This window comes from Hakea prostrata, chromosome 9, assembly GCF_041222555.1.
Source record: "Hakea prostrata isolate BN-2017 chromosome 9, UWA_Hpros_2, whole genome shotgun sequence".
Classification (NCBI taxonomy): Eukaryota; Viridiplantae; Streptophyta; class Magnoliopsida; order Proteales; family Proteaceae; genus Hakea; species Hakea prostrata.
Window position 1 is genome coordinate 6673563 of NC_142608.1, and position 18462 is coordinate 6692024.

At 38.7% G+C, this 18462-nt stretch overlaps 1 protein-coding gene across 1 annotated transcript; it reads left to right on the forward strand.

Moving 5' to 3' along the window:
* Nucleotides 1-4863: 4863 nt before the first annotated feature.
* Nucleotides 4864-13393, forward strand: BBX10 (B-box type zinc finger protein with CCT domain-containing protein). The gene is given in 5 exon segments (XM_089168559.1): nt 4864-5671; nt 5989-6213; nt 7762-8087; nt 11885-11903; nt 11905-13393. Coding segments are annotated over 5 exon segments (1251 nt in total). The 5' UTR covers nt 4864-5119; the 3' UTR covers nt 12034-13393.
* Nucleotides 13394-18462: the final 5069 nt, after the last annotated feature.

Consider the following 18462-nt stretch of genomic DNA (forward strand, 5'->3'; position numbering starts at 1 on the left):
GAGTCCAAATACTCCAATAACAATAATAAATGAAAGAATAATGATTAAAATGAATACGAGTTCAGCGGAAGCAATCAAAAGAGTTATATTATTTTCTTTTCGGTTTCTTTTTCTAAGGTTAAACTTAGACTCAAGTTTATCAAGGTGAGGAGTCCTCTAGTTCTTCTCTAATCGCTGAGCGAACTGCCTGGCAACTTGTCGTCTCTGACCATCAATAGGTGCGATAAGCGCACTCCATGCACCCACAGGAGCTCCCGCACAAGCTATCTCCATTTCCCCTGCTGGTGCCACATCCTCTTCATACGGGATTGTTCCTTCATAGGAAACCGGTCCATCTTCCGACACATTTCCTCCATCTGTGCATGCTAATAAACATATACAAAATAAAGGAGTGAGTTCTAGAGAACTCAGTAAGAAACAATTACAATTCCCATCAATTATCCAACAAAGCCGAAATGTACAAATGATATGAATGAGTGCAAAGTATGAATGATACTATGATTTCTAACTATGCAAATCTCTAACAGCTGACATGCTTTAAGATATACACCAGCCCTCCTCTGGGTAGGTCTGGTCACTCTGATCCGACAAGGACTAGTTACCTCTGTAGGGATCCTGGGTAAAGGGAAAGTCCACACCTGGCTCTCAAACCATGGTTGGGGTTAAGTCAACACTCTCTTACCACGACCATTGATAATGAGTACTGGCGCATGTCGGGTTTCTAATCCAATGCAAGGTCATACTGGTAACATGTCTACATGAAGTCCAGATACATCCCCTATGGCACCAACCAACTCGGTTCAGTATCCTTCGCAACCTAGGAATGAGAATCCTCACGGACTGGCTACCGCTGTTGGACTCCACTTCTTAACCCTATGGTCATCCACATATTATTGGGGTGGATGCTCTCATGACTCCTCACAACACCCGGTCCGTTCCTTGGATGTCCATGAGCCCAACCCTAACATATGCAACCCTACCATTTATATGACTAACAGTGGACCAACGTCACATCACTGTCATCACGGGTCATTAGGTTTCAATCCCCCTACCGAAAGGGTAGTTGCATGTGGGGTACCTAAGCCATGCAATTCTATACTCTACCTAAGAATGTCATCCAATATTCATGACAGTGCTAGAGACATCCGCAGGCATGTGTCCCATTCCACAGCCTTCTGATATCCCAAGCTAAGATATCCCAAAGGATACCTCATCCATCAGAACCACATACTATCCATCATCAGTGCATAACATTCATAATCAACAAAGTATATATGTAAACAAGACAAACAGCAGTAATATAACAAGATTAGTATGTAAAACATGACTACAACAGCATATATAATGAAAGACTAATGCTAACAGACACTGGACTAGCATGTTCAAGTCTATTCATAAAGATAGGATTGACTGTCCTTACCTGCATATAAGTAAACTGTCCGTAAGAAAAGATCCGTAAACTATTACAAGACTTTCTCTTCAAACAGAGAATACCTAAACACAGGGTTACAATAATGTATAAGTTAATTGAATCAAAGTGGATCAAAACCAAAAGTCATTTGGTCACTGTTTACCAGCCGGTCGCTTGGGCCGGTCGCTTAGGTTGAGCGACCGCCACTAGTGACCGCCCCAAAAACAGAGAGTTTCAATCCGAAACTCAGGCTTCTGATCATTCATTTTCAATCCGTATTTCGAGTGATCATGGCCTAAGTCTCAAATCTAACACTCCTATAGCCAATGGGTGAAAGAATCCTAACAATTACCATCATTGAATTACCCAGAACTCTCCTCTTGATTGGATTATCCTTTTCACGAAAGCAGGGTTTTGTTTTCGGATGAATCAACTCAAGTAGATTGGAAAGAGAGTTACAATTGATCAAAAGGGTAACCACCATGATGAGGGGATGGGTTAACACGAAATTGAAAGACAAAGGAGATAAAGGATGAAGGGTGAATCCATTACCTCACTTCAGAAAGCCAAAAACAGGGAAGGATTGATCTCTAGATCACTACCAGCACTTCAGATCCACTTTCGGCACTTCTCCGCAGCCGTCTAACCTCCAAAAACAGTAACCACGAATAAAATATTTGTAACTTGGATGAGGGTTACCTTTTATAGAAGTCAGGGGGCAAAATAGGGCAAAACCCCGAAAATAGACCAGGTGGTCGCTTGGTTTGATCGATCGCCACTAGTAACCGCCCCCATGTAATTTGCCATACAAGGGTGCTTTTGCTAGGGGGTTGATATCCAAGTACAACCTAGCCCTAAAAAAGAGATGGGGGAGATCTTACCTTCAATCCGGACATCTTCAGACAACACTTGACTTCCAGAAGTCCAACTACCAAGCAAGGCAGGCTCTTCAGACAGGGGATCTAGATCCATGGGTTCAGGGTATGGATCATGGACTTCTATCCGGACACTCCACAAATTTACCCGAGTAGACATTCGGGTTCTCGGACCTGCAATACGGATCTCCGGTTAGAAATACGGGGGTTGTTACAAGGCCAATTAGGACCAGCACCAATAATAAGGCCAATCAGAACTAGGGACATGGCCAAGATAGGGCCAATCAGGATCAGGGCTAGGGTCAGGGCAAGGACAGGGCCAATCAGGGCCAACTCATTCTGACTCGGCCCAATTAGGGCCAATCAGGCTGGAATGGGCTTGGCTTAACCCTGTAGGGCTTAGGGCTAGGGACAATAATTATTGGCTCTGAACTAGGGTCAGAGTGAGAATGAGCTCATATTAGAACATATAGGGCTAGACTTGGGATTGCAAAAGTCCGGCCCAGCTCAGCCCTAAATTTAGCAAGTGCCATTGTGGAAACCTGGGTCATATAAGACAAATTTTTTTTTTGTGAGATAATAAAGAGTTTGACTCACTATTAATAAATATCCTTTCAGCACAAAAAATTAAAAAAAAAATTTAAAAAACTATTAATAAATATCCTATTGTTAGATAATTTACTCTTATCGACAATCATCCATTTTGATAGGCCGGAAGATCTGTTTGATACGGGTCAACAGCTATCAAATTTGGTATGAAGTTTTATTTTATTTATTGTGCATTTATCGTGAGTTCAAATTCACTATTCCTGAGGAGAGGGGGATAATTCCACGCCACACATAAGTTTTAGGGGTGGAACCCCTCTATAACCATCCTCCTACCTCGGGGGTAAATGATCCAAAATTCATTCTAAAACCATTGAATTGAAAATTATGCATCCAAAGGCTGATGTCGATCAGACGATACATAAACATGAATATGGCAATGCCAATCCGTTCGATATGGATCAATATTGAAAGTGGTATTCAAAACTAGCCAATACAAATAGACACTTCCTTAAGCAACGTAACCTACTTTGACATTGACCTTAAGATTTTAGATCAATTATGAAGAATTTTAAAGGCCAAAGACCCGTTCTAGTTGCCCTTTATGGTGTCATTTATGTCTTAAAGGTCCTACATAGGGTGAAGGAAGTTATTGTTATATTTTGGGTTTTTAACATGCACCTCCTAAAGAAGAATGCCATTTTCATGGAACCCCTTAAAAATTTTAGCATTACATTTAAACCCTCCAAACTTAACACTGTTAAGTATTAGTTAAGAACAAGTGTGAGATGACTTAATTGCCCTTGCTTAAGAAAAACAAAAAATTATTAATAAAATGACAGTAAACTTAAAAGAAAAAACAAATTCTTGTGAAGAAGAATATTACATGCCGAACTGCCCTTAGCTACCATCATTCCTAAAGTGAATATCTACCATCACCACCGCTATCTCATTATTATGTAACGGGTCCTCTTAGGAATTTTATCCCTTCAACTAGTATTACTCCGTTTCTAGCTAGAATTCGATCTTAAGATTTTTTATTCCTATTGCATTTGAGCTACTGGGATTGTTTCCTTTAGATTGGACTTTTGGAAAGACTAATACTTCTTTAAAATTATTTGTTTGCTAGTTACTCAAAATTGTTTAAAGCAATCATCTTTCACTCTATGCTTTTCTTTATTTTGTTTATTTGATAGAGGAGGATTGATAAGTGAAAATAGATGCAAGTGAAAATAGAGAGTCTATTTATCTTTAATTTGTCTGGTTGGTAGAAGGTGATGAGAGCAGTCAAGAAAGACATGAATGGAAAGGGAGAGATATTAGAAAGAGAAAAAAAATGGAATAGCTAGTGAAAAATGATAAAGAAAAAAAAGGACATCCATTGAGAGAGAAAGCCGAGAGGTGGTAATGATAATTGGAAGGGCATTGACAAGGGTGAGAGGGGAGATAGAGGCAATGGTGATGGCACAGTGCTGCCAAAGTCAAAAAGAAAGACAACGGAATAAAATGATGGAGACACGAACTAAAGGCTTTGCCTATCTTTTTACTAAACATAAAATGGTCATGTTATCCCCTTCAAGGGTAATATAGTCTTTTTTGTAAAAACCTAACGGGCTATGGCTTTACAGGATGGATGGTTTTGACTAGTTTATAACTGAAATCCCTTTGGAGGGGGGATTATGTAATTTGTGATTGTTGAGGGGTACATGAAAACTGAATTTTTTTTTTGAGGAAATGCATGTAAAAAAAATCTTATATATTTTTCTCTAATACTAACTTCTTCTTTCTGTTGACTTAATTCAATACTAATTTCACGCCGTTAAGCCGATAAGGTTGGCAAAAATACTGACACGTGCGTAAAATGTAAGCCAAGAGAAAAGAGCCACGGGGAGCGAGTAAATCGGCGTGATCAAACACGAGACATTCTGAATTACGTGGCACTTTTCGTAGATGTCAATTTTCCACGTAAGTATTTAGTTAAAGTGATAAATCGAGTTCTTAAATACACAGCTCTTTTCCTCTTCGTCTCTCTTCCGCTCTCGCTCTTGCTGTGCTCAAGTGTAAAGCTTGTAGAAATGAAATTTGGAATCTGATCTCTTCTCAAACCGATAGAAGTTATGTGTTTTCAAAACTTTCACTGTTTTCAATGCTTTATGATGGCTAGGGTTTCTCATATAGCTCATGGTTTTGAGCCCGGGTTATTTTGGATTAAGATTATCATATACGTTGCAGGTCGTGGTGATTAGGCGCTAGCTGGTTCTAAGGTTAGATTAGTTTCAGCGAATAAATGAAACCTATTTGTGAATTCTGTGGAGCTGTGAGAGCTGTAGTATACTGCAAATCCGATGCTGCTCATCTTTGTTGGAATTGTGATAGTTATATTCATTCGGCTAATGCACTATCACAGAGACACCTTCGTTCACTCATTTGCGATAATTGTCATTCAAAGCCTGCAACCATTCGATGCATTGAAGATAAACTGTCTTTGTGTGAGAATTGCAGTGCTAATGGGAATTGGTGCTTGGATCGAGGACATCACCGGCAAACACTTAGTTATTACTCAGGATGCCCTAGTCTCACAGACCCTCCCAAAGAAATCAATACTAGGTTGGGGCAACAAGGTGTGATGCCAGTGAGTGGGAGTTGTGTTACCAATAGTTGGGAACCTGGAGAACAACAGAGCTTGATGGCAGCTACCAAGTTTAATGAATTGGAGAATTGTGTTTCAATCGATCCTTGGACAGATCCGTCTTCCGTGGTTGCTCCTAATGCGAATTCGGTGCCTTGCAGTGTGGACAAGCCTGTAACATCATACCCAGAGAATCCAAACTTGTCAAAGGTGATTTCTTTGATTTGATCCTTATATTTGTCCTCAACTTCGTACAACAAATAATACTCATAAAATGGACATTCTGATTGAACTCATTGCTATGTTATATGACTTCTGTATATGTACCCAGGCGGAGGCATTCAAGCGCACCCAAGGGTAAAGGTAGAAGAAGGAATGTTCAAAAAACTTAATGGATAGACATTGTTGTTTGATAAGGATCAAAATATGGATAATTTTCTTGCAATTTACGCATCAACCCTGTTTTTTCTTTCTTCTCTGGTCTGCTTAACTTGATTCTTTTTTAATCCATTTTTAATGTGTAACAGGGATGTTCTCCATTGAAGGATGTTGGAGTTTGTGATGGTGGCGATATCTGTGAAGGTTTCAACATGGATGATATTGGGTTAAGTTTTGAGAACAGTGAGGAGATTTTTGGGAGCTCTCAGAGTCATTCCAATATTGTTCTTGATGATGTGCCTATTGATTGCTTATTTATGGACAAGAGCTTCTCGGTTGCTGATTCTAGTGGTCCCAGTGACAATACAATAGAGGTAACTTTTAAATTTCAGTTCATTTGCAGCTTATAATTTTACTCCAAAAAAAGAAAAAAAGAAAATTGTAGCTTATTCTTTTTGTTTATACATTGAAAAGAATAACAGTCATAAATTCTTTCACTTTTTCCTGCAACAAATTTCCCTCCGTCATCTTGAATTGATTGCACACATTTTTCTCTAAATACTCGAACTTCGTGGTTCAAGCAAAGTTTACAATTTTTCTAAATCAGAAAGAAATTAACAAAGGAAGGGGGTGAGGATGTTCCTCCTTGCCCCCTAATCAAACAAAATAAGTCGCTTACTTAAGAACTCAAATACATAGAAAGACTAATTTACACATGTGGCTACTTGGCCAAGCATCTCTTCAGAATCACTTTCCTAACAGAGGGATTAAAACCTCAAAACAAAAGGAAAAAGACCTCCGAGACCCACATCATCAACTTTCTGGTGCAACTTTCTACTGGATATTTATTTCATTAACTCTTGCAAGTGTCATTGCATGTTTTCACACTGCTCAGTTTCAGATTGTTTAGGATATTTCTTTTGCTCCTTCATTTATCATAATTCACATTATTGAAGGTGCATTTAGTATTTGGTGCTGTAGTTTGTTTATGGCTTTTACAATATCCATTTCACTTGGCTTCTGCCTTCTATTACTTTTATGGTGAATTGGCTCTTGTTTTGTGGATGGTACACTTTTTGTGAGAAATGTTCTAGAATATAATTTTTTCTTCTTAAAGATTTATGAGTTTGTAGATACAGCTTGCATCTATATCAAAGCTCCTATGATTTGTGGGATGGAACTTGACTTTAAATCCAGTACTCTACAAACTGAATTGAGTTTTTCTAAAACTCTGATTTTAGTTTAATGGGTTACAAAAGTATCCATTGGATTAGCCTTGCACTTACTGCTTCCATAACTTTATGCAGTTACTGTACACATCATGTTGTGCACAGTGCCCAAGAAGTCAGTGTAGAGTGTTCTCTTGTCCTCACACTATCTACTACAACTTTCCAAGTAATTCCTGCAGTATTCTTCAATGTGAGATTGGGGTAAAATTGTGTAGACGAGTGTTTGCAGATGTTGATACATATACACCTGGCAAGCAGTGCAACAGACTATATATACCATATGTCCCAGGTTGCTTGCAGTTACAAGTTTCCAGAAGGTGCTCCTTAAGCATTCTGCAATCTTGAAGTCTTAGAAAATCATAAAAGGGATCCCTTAAAACCATGACCCTTTGCACGAAATGCATCCTAAATCTTGATTCGGGTTTTGGTGGTCTCAAAAAACTCATCAGAGTAGACCCAGCTTCATCTTGCTGAAAACACCTCCTCAATTCAATTAAGTTGCGTCCATTTGATCATGCTGGCTCTGCATTAATTGCTGTGTGTAATCTTTGATGTATACTAGTCTACCCTTTCTCTCTTTGTTCATAGCTTCCATGATTAATGACTTTTAGGGGTTTGAAACCTACTATAGTTTTATAGGACTGGATTTCATATGCTTATACAGCTAACAGTCCCTTCCCTGACATTTCTCAGGCATCATCATCAGGACCACGTGACTGCTTAGCTCTTCATTCTTCTTCTGCTGCTGGGTCTGCTGCTGGAGCAGATCAGGTACTTCTAAATCCTGGTTGCAACAGAAACATGAGTCTTAATTTTCCTACTGGACAAGTCCCTTCAGGCATGCCACTTCCATTCTCCAACTTGATCGGAGAAAGTAGTATTGCTGATTATCAAGACTCTGGAGTATCACCAGTTTTTCTAACAAATGAATCACCTTGGGATTCAAATTTGGAAACTAGTTGCCCCCAGGCAAGGGACAAAGCAAAGCTCAGATACAATGAAAAGAAGAAAACACGAATGTATGTAGTTCGCTTCTTTAATATCATAAAGAATGCATTTTAGATATATGGCCATACTGGTTTGAGGCTTGAGCTTCATGCTTTCTATTATATAACAAAATCACCGGAGATCACAAAAAATATGGCTTCTAAATATGATCAAATAACTGGCATCTGAAGAAAAGTTCAGTTTCTTATATTTCCAGTATGAAAGTTTATTCCCCTCTATAACAAAGAAGCAATCAGTAATGGTGAATTGGTTAGTGTTTGCTTGAAAGTGGTATATTTTTGAGCAAGTTGGTTATTTTTGACGTACTTGTGGATGTTATTGCTATGTTGAGTTCTTTTAAGTATTTCTTGTTTGTTCACAGCTATATAAACTGCAACTCCTTGTCTTTTTGCCGTATACAAGTACTGCTAGATTTAGAAATCTGTATTCTTTGCCTAATGTGTGTGAAAATTAAACTTTTGTTTGGTAGAAACAATTATATGCTTAATATTTGTGTTATCATGTTCTTATGTTCCACTTTCCCCTGTAAAAAATAGTCAGGTCCTAATCTATGTTGATTACAAGCATATTGTTATATATTCTCTCTCATAGAAAAAGTATGAGAGATTGGATGCCTTCATATGCTAGTTGGGCCTCTTCTCCTTGTGTTCCATGTTTGCCAGAGAGAAACATTCAAATCTTAACATATGGTAATTATAAGCATGTTGTTGGGATTTATCTCACGTAGGAAAACATTAAATACTGTCTTATGCTAGCTGGGGCTCTTCATCCAACATAACATGCCTTTTAGGATTGCCAGAAAATGTGAAGAACAGCTAGAAGAGTGGAAAGGAGGAGTTGCGGAAGAAGGAGAAGAAGGAGAGAAAGAGAAGAGAAATGAAACATTAGAATGCTGTGTGTTGGAGTGGTTGTCCAATTCATCTATATTAGTTCACTAATAATTATATTAGAAATTACATACACTTCCCTAGGGTGGTGAAAGTTAAGAAAACAAACATTGCATAATAATGCAACTAGATAATAGTTTAATTCCTAAATTATCCCCATCACTTGAACGCTAACACTCTTGCTCAAGCTGGAGAAGAGTACCAAACTGGCCGGAAGAAAGTTGCTTAGTGAAGATGTCTGCTACTGGATCAGTAGTCCAAAAGTACATATTTTGACCTATTTCAATCGTTTCTTTGATGAAGTGCCTATGTACAACAGTATGCTTGGTTCTCTCATGCTGTTCCAGCTTGTGGGCTGTAGTGATGGCAGCCTTGTTATCACAAGTCTCATTGCTATTTTAGGATCAAATCCGATCTCTTGAACTAGTCTCTTCAACAATAGAAGCTCACGTATCCCATGGGCCATAGCCCAAAACTTTACCTTTTAACTAGATTTGGCTATCTTGCTTGTCCATGTGATGAAGTTACCACCCATAAATGTACAACAGCCAGAAGTAGATCTTTTGTTTGTGATGGGTCCAGCACAGTCTGCATCAGTGAAACCTTTGATCTTCGGGTGGTTATGCCTAGCATGCTGTGATCGTTTTTTCTAGGGAGGATTTAAAGTTTCTAAGAATGCGATATACAACATCTAACTGTCCACTTTTAGGGGTGTGTATAAACTGACTTGCAACTCCTGCTACATAAGAAATATCAGGATGAGCCATGGATGGATAAATGAATTTGCTATTAGCCTCTGGTACTTTCTGGCATTAACAAATGAGGTACCACAAGCTTCTCAAAATAGACAATGAGTGTTGTGGTAGAGCCAGTGCCCCGGCGAGTAAATAGTGTATGGTCAACTTGACTTTGAGAATACCCATTCTTCAAGATGGCCTGCCCAAACTGCTCAGACCATGCCTTTGGGGATTGTTTAAAAGTAACCAATGCTTTCTTGGGAAGGCATATCTTTCCTTCAGCTGAATGAAGCTTGAAACTTGCAGGAGTCTCCATATATACTCTTTAAAGTCACCATGAAGAAACACATTCTTCACATCGAGCTGATATAGAAGGCCAATATTTGTTGGCAGCCAAGGATAGTAAGGCTCCTACAGAGTTAAGTTCATCTATTGAAGCAAATATCTCCTGATTGTCAATCCACCGGACTAAATCACTTGGCCACTAACCTTGCCTTGTATCTCTTAACTTCACAATTAGATTAGTATTTAACTATGTATACCCCTCTACGTCCAATTGAAAATTCCCCCTGGGAAGATCTTCCCATTTTTAAGTGGCTTTTTTTTGAGAGCCATAATTTCCTCATGTATCGCCTGTGGCTGTTTTGGGTCAGTCATAGCCTCAGTGAGACGTACGGGAATAGCAATTCAAGATAAGGCAACTCTAAGGCAAGATCCGTAGGAGAAACAAGCTGGGCTCTAGGATTAGTGCGCTTCCTTCTCCCTTTTTTGATGGCATTAGGAAGATCTAGATCAGAAAAATATCACTTGACTGAGGGGGTTCTGGCTGAGAAAAATGCATTTTAGGATCTGGACTGAAAAAAGCCTCTTGGGGGGTTTTCTTCGCTTCTTGTTATCCTTTTCCGTGTGCGCAATTTAATAATCCTCTCCATTGTAGCCGGTCCTTTCACCAACAACCCCTTCTTTGTGCTTCTCAACATCAAGTATGTGAGGAGTAGTAGGGAGAGAAGAAATATTAACAGTCCTTTTACACCCACTCCCACCCTGAAGTGGATGGTGTGGAGGGGCCAGAAAAGGAATAGATTCAATGAAGGTGCATTTTGTTATTGAGAGATTCAGGGGAGGAAGGATGGTAGCTCTTTTAGCCTTTGTATTGGAAGAGTAGCCAAGAAATTGGAATTTAAGTGCTTTAGGATCAACTTAGGTCTAAGAGGACATATTCATGTGAACATGGCAAACACACCGAAATATTTTGAGAGGAAGAGAGAAAGTGGTCTGAGGTGGTAAGTTTTCCAGGGGAGATTTGGAATGCAGAAATTTTGTAGGCATATATGGTTGATAAGGAAGGAACCCGTTAGGAGTGCATGTATCCATGTAGTATATCTTACCGATCGAATGAGAACTAAGGGAAATAGTCCCCAGACTGGTGGAAACTGCTTGTATGCTGGAAAGTTTAAAAGAGAATTTTGAAGGTTTTTTCTTCAATTAAAGTCATTAACCATAACAGACCTTTTAAATAAAATACCTCACATGAGAATATCTTCCTTGAAACCGCTTTGCAACAAGTTTCTGTAATACCAAGTTAGAAGTTAGCAAAAATAAAGAACAGCAAAGAATGGTGGAGAGGGAGAGTGGAGGAAGGAGGAGAGAGAGAGAAGAGAAATGAAATAGTAGAACTTTGTGTGTTGGAAGGATTCTCCAATACACTTCTATTACATTGCTAATGATAATAGAAGAAATTTACATACACCTCCCAAGAGAGGTAAAAGGTAAAAAAACCAAACATAGATAATAATAAGGCAACTAGTTTATACATTACATAATAATAAAGCAATTTAGTTGATAGACTAATTCCTAAACTACCCCTATGACATGAATCGATGAATGCTAATAACTTCAACAATGGCAATTCAGCGTTGAAGTTCACCGTGTTTATAATACATTTTTTCTTAGGTTACCCAAAGAATGGGCCACAAATGCCACATGTATTGTGAGGAGCAACACATGCAGGGGAGTGTTGGCAATTATCTCATGCTAGAAAACTCCAAGACCATGGATGCTTTCATATGCTGGTTGGACCTGGACCTCCCTACACATTAGCTTAAGTTTTTTTGCTTCAACATTTACATTGGAATGTTTTATTTAAAAGGTCTGTTATGGTTAATGACTTTATTCTCCTAACAGGTTTTACATGCTTGATCCATAGGTTTGGGAAACAAATACGCTATGCTTCTCGAAAAGCCAGAGCAGATACCAGAAAGCGTGTGAAAGGTAGATTTGTGAAGGCTGGTGAAGACTATGATTATGATCCTCTCAGAGAAAGAAATGACTAAGACGGTTCATCGGTACTATTCTTCTGCAATATGAACAGCTTGTTGAGAAGGTATGAATCATGCCAAGTGCAGGAAGTTTGAGACGGTCACATTCTGTATAGCGAGATCTGCTCCAAACTCCCTGCATCAGGAAGTATAAATGAAAGTGAAAATGAAAAATAAAGGACAGGAAAATAAAGGATAATTGGTATCAGTTTAAGTATGGTAGAAGGAATTAAATAATTCCCTCTTTCCAGATGGATGAGGCTTTCACCAAACTGTTTTATTTTCTATTTTCATTTCCAGTATCTGATTGGAAGTTGCTTCAGAAGTCATCCTTTCGCTGGCTGTAGTGTTGGTTGTTTTTCTTCTCTTTGTTCCCTACTCTGATGCTCCCAATTTCGACGTTTCTCCAAGTTGCTGGCGCAGGAGAAACTTTTGGACTCCTTCCTTGTGAAAATTTCCAAAATATAGTCAACTATATATACTAACCCTCCTGTATGTAATGAAATAATGAATGATTCATCCATTATGAGGTGGTTAGAGGAGGAAAATTGTTTGCTCTCTGTACAAAATTCATAGATTCCTAAATTCTCAACAAATTTCTGTATCTACTGGAGCTGCCATTTTATTAACAATTCTTTTGACTTGAGGACTCATGCCAACAACAAAGAACAAAAGTTTGCAATGCTTTCATGCATCTGATAATAATTCGCATTGTTACCTTTTATTTGTTAAAATCAACCATCATCCTTTCTCTAATATGTAAGATTTGGAAATTCATTTGTGAATCTCAGTAACCCATCAGTGATAATGTTTCTATATCCCTATTCATAAGAATATATACATATTTTTCATTTCAAAATTTCACAAGAGGTTTCACAATATAGGTATCAAGCTGTAATTTTCACAAAAATAATCAACCACAAAAAACCTATTACTTTTGTTATGCATCACAAGATTCTGAAAAAAAAAATTAAGAAAAAAGGATCTAAAGAAACAGTAAACTAGGCTACTTCTTCAGCATTTTTGGGCAATTCATTCTAGCTTTCTTTCCAAGCAATAACTGCACTGAATTTCCAATCAAATAACGTTTTGTGAGGCTTTGGCATGAATGACATAACAAACATCTAACATGCCTGGACGCCAAGAAATTAGCTCCATGCACCTGTTCATCACATTTCCGGCACAGAAAGGCATCATCAGCTTGACAGTACAATGAAGCTTGTGAGCAGCAGAGTTCACAGAACGCCAAGCTCGTTTTTGCATGGGTTGACACCACTTCGACTCTGGGCTCTTTCTCTTCAACCCTGTTATCTCTACTGCACATTTTCTAGGATGCTGAAGATAGTTAGACTAGAAACTTGAGTTAGAATAGAAGTTCACTGAAAGAAGATGACATCTTATAAGGCTGGTAGTTGAAGTGTTCATAGAGTAGAATGTGGATGAAATTTTCTTATGCAAATAATCATGAGATGGTCACCACTCACTTTTTGACATAATTACAGGGAATGCCCTCTCTCTCTCTGTTTCACACACACATGTTTGATTAGTAGTCTTTAGCTAGATAGAAAAAGTCATTAATATAATACTACAAAGCACAAATGTGGTCCATCTTCCTGAGATAATTGAAAATATGAATACTATTTAGGAAAATTAGTATGGTTGCTTTCCCTCATTTGGGTTGTTATCAAAGTCAAATCATTTAGGTTCTACAGTACAAATTTCTTTTTGTGGTCAAGAATTGAAGTCTTAAAAGAAGGGGATTCATTGAGTTCCACGGAGGCACTTACTACTCAACTTCAATGTTGTGCGACTGAGTTGTCTACGGTCAAGATTCAAAGTGTAATCTCGACCACCCGTTTTGCTTTTTATTTTTTGATTTCAGCTGGTGTAGTTCAAAGAGTTAGAAAAACCAAAAAAGAAGAAAAAAAGTGGTCGAGATTGACCACAAGATTTCATCTTCACTATTCACAGCTCTGTACAGCACTGAAGCACCATTACTACTAACCATACTAAGACAAGCAAAAAAAACCCAAGGACCAAAATGAAGAATAAACAATATCAAGACTGATTCTTCTCACCAAACTTGGTTGAAATAAGAATTTCTAGTCCTTTCTTCAAACCCATACAAGGACATGATCCAAAGTCTCTCTTGTGGTTCCTAAGCAGTTTTAGACTTTCCATGAAACATTATTCTTAACTAAGACCTTGATACTTCTTTGTTGATTTCCCCTTAGGCATAGGCATTCCTAACCTAGTGGTTTCGCCTTCTCTCCCCTCTTCCCTGTTTTGTATGCTTTTACTCTTTTGAGCTGTTCATGACGTTTTCTACTCGCAAGAGAAACATTTTCAATGTCTAGCAGGTCCTTGTTGTGACAAGTGTACTAAAACAACACATTACCATCTAGACAAGTGTCTAATTGTCACTGTTAAATATCGTCATTTATACTTAATGCAGCTTGAAAAGTAAGAATTTCGTGTCCACTTAGTAGATTACAAACATACCTAATTTGCCTAACTGACTCAAGACTTTTTGAAGTGCTGCCATTTTTCAATACGTTGGCAATGTTTCTTTGGAGGGTGGGTGTGAAGTTGGCAGAACAAGAGAAGTGGTCACAAGTTTCTTGTATTATTATTTTCAGGAGAGAGAGAGAGCATTAAGGTGTCATGCTTTGACATCAATGGAGTATTTACTTTATTGATGATACTCACTCATATATTGACTACTCAATCTCTATCATATATATTTAAGAGGAGTTCAGTTTTGATCCACTTTGTTAGTGTTTAGAGATGGATTCTCTTTCTAAATATGCAGTGGAAGGATCTAGATCTTTTGCATCTAAAGGTGTGGTGTGTCTACTCCATCTGCCCGTTAGATGACACCATGTGGTTTTCTTTAATTGCAGCCATTGATTTAAATACCTGCTCAAGTTGATAATTTAAGTTAATGATTTTACATGTACACTATCCGACAGCTTGAAAATAATGGATATGTATGGCATTCATTTAATAGTTGGAGACTACACGCAGGACACCCTTGGACATAGAGGATTCAAATACTTAGGCACTATTTGCTTGTTGAATCTCAAGTGGAATGGGAGAAAAGGAGTGGGAAAAAGTTGAAAAAATGAAGTCTTCTATGAAATCTCAAAGTATTTCTTATTTCGATAAATGGGGTTGGAAAATGGATTGTCTGGACGTGTTATGTTTTTCATCTCTATCCAATTTTAAGGTCTCAATAAATAGGTGAAATTTTGTGAAAATGTGTGGGATAAAACAAAAGTATGACCCACATTTAAAATTTGTTCACAAAATCTTTTCATTTTTTTTTCATATTCTCTCACCCCTACTATATATGGGTCCCATATGTTATTTTTCCTAGCCTTTTTCCCTTATTTCATTTCTACAAACAAACGATGCTTTAGTGAAAAGATGTGAGGGGGAGTACAATCATCTACTCATGAGGGTAGATGATCCCAACTCCATGAATTACCTAGGACTTCTGAAAGCGAGTATAGGATCAAGACTTGATTGGGATCAAAGAGAGAGTTGTACTTTGGAGTGGGTTTCTCAGCTCATTGATCAAGAAGGAAGATGATGGAACAAGGAGCTTCTTTAGGAATGGTTACATCCAAGTGATGTGGAGGCCATCCTCAAGATTCAGCTTAGAATATTCTCAAGTGCAGATTCTTGGAGGGGGGGGGGGGGGGGGGGGGGGCCCCCCCGGGGGGGGGGGGGGGGGGCGCCCGGGCGGCGGCAGGCGGGGGGCGGGGGCAAGGGAGGCGGGCCAAATGACCTCGATACCAAAAGAAGAAGATAGAAAACAAGAAATGTGTCATCTTAATGAATGCTATATATAATACGCTCATAGAGGAGAGGGAGGATAAAAGGAATCAACAAGCATCAATTTCACAACGAGCGACCTAGATGGAAGTTCCGATGGAAGCTTGGAAATGTGTCTAGAAGGCAGCAGTGGCACCTAAAAAAGCCAACATTTCATGTGGAGGTTGTTGGCAGATGGGCTAGCCACTAGCCAAGCTATGCAGGTGGTGAGGCTTCAAATTCACGTAGTGGTAAGGAACCTGAATCTGAATCCATTGACCATATTCTTTTTGGCTATGATTTTGCTAGAGCACGGTGATTTGGTAGCCAAGTAGGTTTCAAAGGCTCCAGAATAGACCCAATGAATATAGGTCAATGGGTGAAATACTTAAAACCTATTTCTAGCTGATTCGAAGGAAGATAAATGTTGTTTGATTAGCATATGTTTCTGTATATGAACTTTCTGGATTGCCTGAAATGACACTTTTTTTTTAGAAAGGACAATGGATGCCTCAATGAGTTGGAGAATGGGCTACAAAGGCATCAACTGAATTTGTGGAGGCCCACTCACTAAGTAACTCATGGACCTAGACACTTATCTGTAGTAGCAGAAGATGAGGCTTGGAGGCTACCACCACAGCTATACCATAAGATTAGCACAGACGTGTCATTTGATGATAGACCAAAGTGGGTTGGCTCTGGATTTGTTATTAGGGATCATAGGGGTGTTCCTATTCTAGCAGTATCTGAACCAAGTTTGGCAACATCTGCTCTTATGGCTGAGGCAATTGTTATGCGTCAATCTCTTCTTTGAGGGATAGGTGAAGGCATTGACATTGTACATGTAGAAACTGATTGTCTGGAGTTGCCAACTTTGTTCCAAAGGGCGTGTCAGCCATGCTGTGACTGAAGTAGCACCTATTTTAGAGGTCATCCTCTATATGAGATCTATTTTTCAAGAGTGTTACTTCCTTTGTATTCCTAGGAGACTGAATGTAGTTGCTAATCACCTAGCATTGAGGGCTCAGTCGGTGATAAGCGTGACCACTTGACCCATTTCCACTCCTAGGTTGCAGGATCTTTGTAATTCTATTTCCTCGGCTTTGTCGTTTCAATAGAAAAGCTTCGGTAAAAAAAAAAAAAAAGACTTGATTGATTGTGATCATGTCACACATTTAGAAGGGAACCACCTCAAGCATTGACAAGGTAGATTAGAAGTGAATTTCCCTCTTAAATATATGATGAAAAGGTGTGGAGTACAACCCTTACTCTCCACTTGCTCAAGAGTGGAGAAGCTCTTAGCCCCCCACCCAGGAACTCTAGTCTCATCTCAGCAACTGGTTACTGGTCAAATCTCGCCGATATCTTGGCGAGATTTGGCTAAGTTTTCGTTGAAATATCGGATTAAAGAATTAAAAATAATACAAAAGGTAAAACTTTTCTCTATACACGTGAACACTAATCCCATTTACATAAGCTTTCACGCAGCCCAAAATCCTCAATTAATGCCTTGCATAGTAATAAACAATATACACTCTTCATCCAGCCATTCACGCAACCGTATCTTCTCTTTGGGGTTGCGTGCATCACCTTGTTTTTTTCACTTTCTCTTTCTCTCTTTCTCTCTTTCTTTCTTCTTCTTCTTTTTCTTTCCGACAAAAATAGTAGTGGCTGGTATGCTGTCTTCTGTTTTTTTTTCTTTATCTTTCTTTCTTCTTCTTCTTTTCCTTTTCCGGCGAAAATAGCAGCGGCTTCTATTGTTTGTCTTCTCCTTCAACTATCCGGCAGCGATGAAGACAAAAGGGATTTTGAAGAAAATAAATAAGACTCCTATGGTCCTACCCACCTCAGACTCTCAAAGCACAGAGCAGTAAAACTAAGAAGATCGTCAACAGAAGAAGAAGAAAAGAAAAAAAAAAGGGTTTTGAAGTTTCGCCGGAAAATCGACAGTTTCGATTTTTCAGCAAAATTTTGAAAATATCGTTTCAATGGGTTTTTATTTCGCCCCATCGAAATATCGGCGAAATTCGCCGATATATTGTTCCTTGCCTCCAACTTTACTTCTCTTTTTAACTCAGGCTTGGGCCTGCCCTAAATTTGGATAGACTTGTAACACCTGATTCACTGGGTCAAGGCCCATAGCCCAGCCAACTCCATGGTCAAATGGAGAAATCGAAGATTTATGAATGAAATAGATCTTTCTTCTTCTTCTTTTTTTTTTTTTGGTAGAAAAGGGTTTTATTAAGCCGAGGGATTGTGATATTAATATGCCTCAGCGATGGACGATCTTTTTTAAAACTTGATCGTTTCCCAAGAAGGAAGTTACGAAGGAACGTGTGGATCAAAACTTGACTGTCCCAAGAACCGGTTCACCAAGGAATGTTCGACCCAGTGTACAAGAATAACTCTGGTAGACTCCACGGACATAAGAACCTTATATTGCAAATAGATACAATTGTTAGATTTTTATGCAAAAAAGAGGATGTTTCTGTTATTTTACATATTAAGAGGGGAGACCGTCATTAAGGCCCCAGGCAGGGAGGCATATGTGAATTACCGAAAGAACAAAACGTGCGTCTTGATGAACAAAAAGAAAGATATTAAAACAAACTACATGTCTTCCAC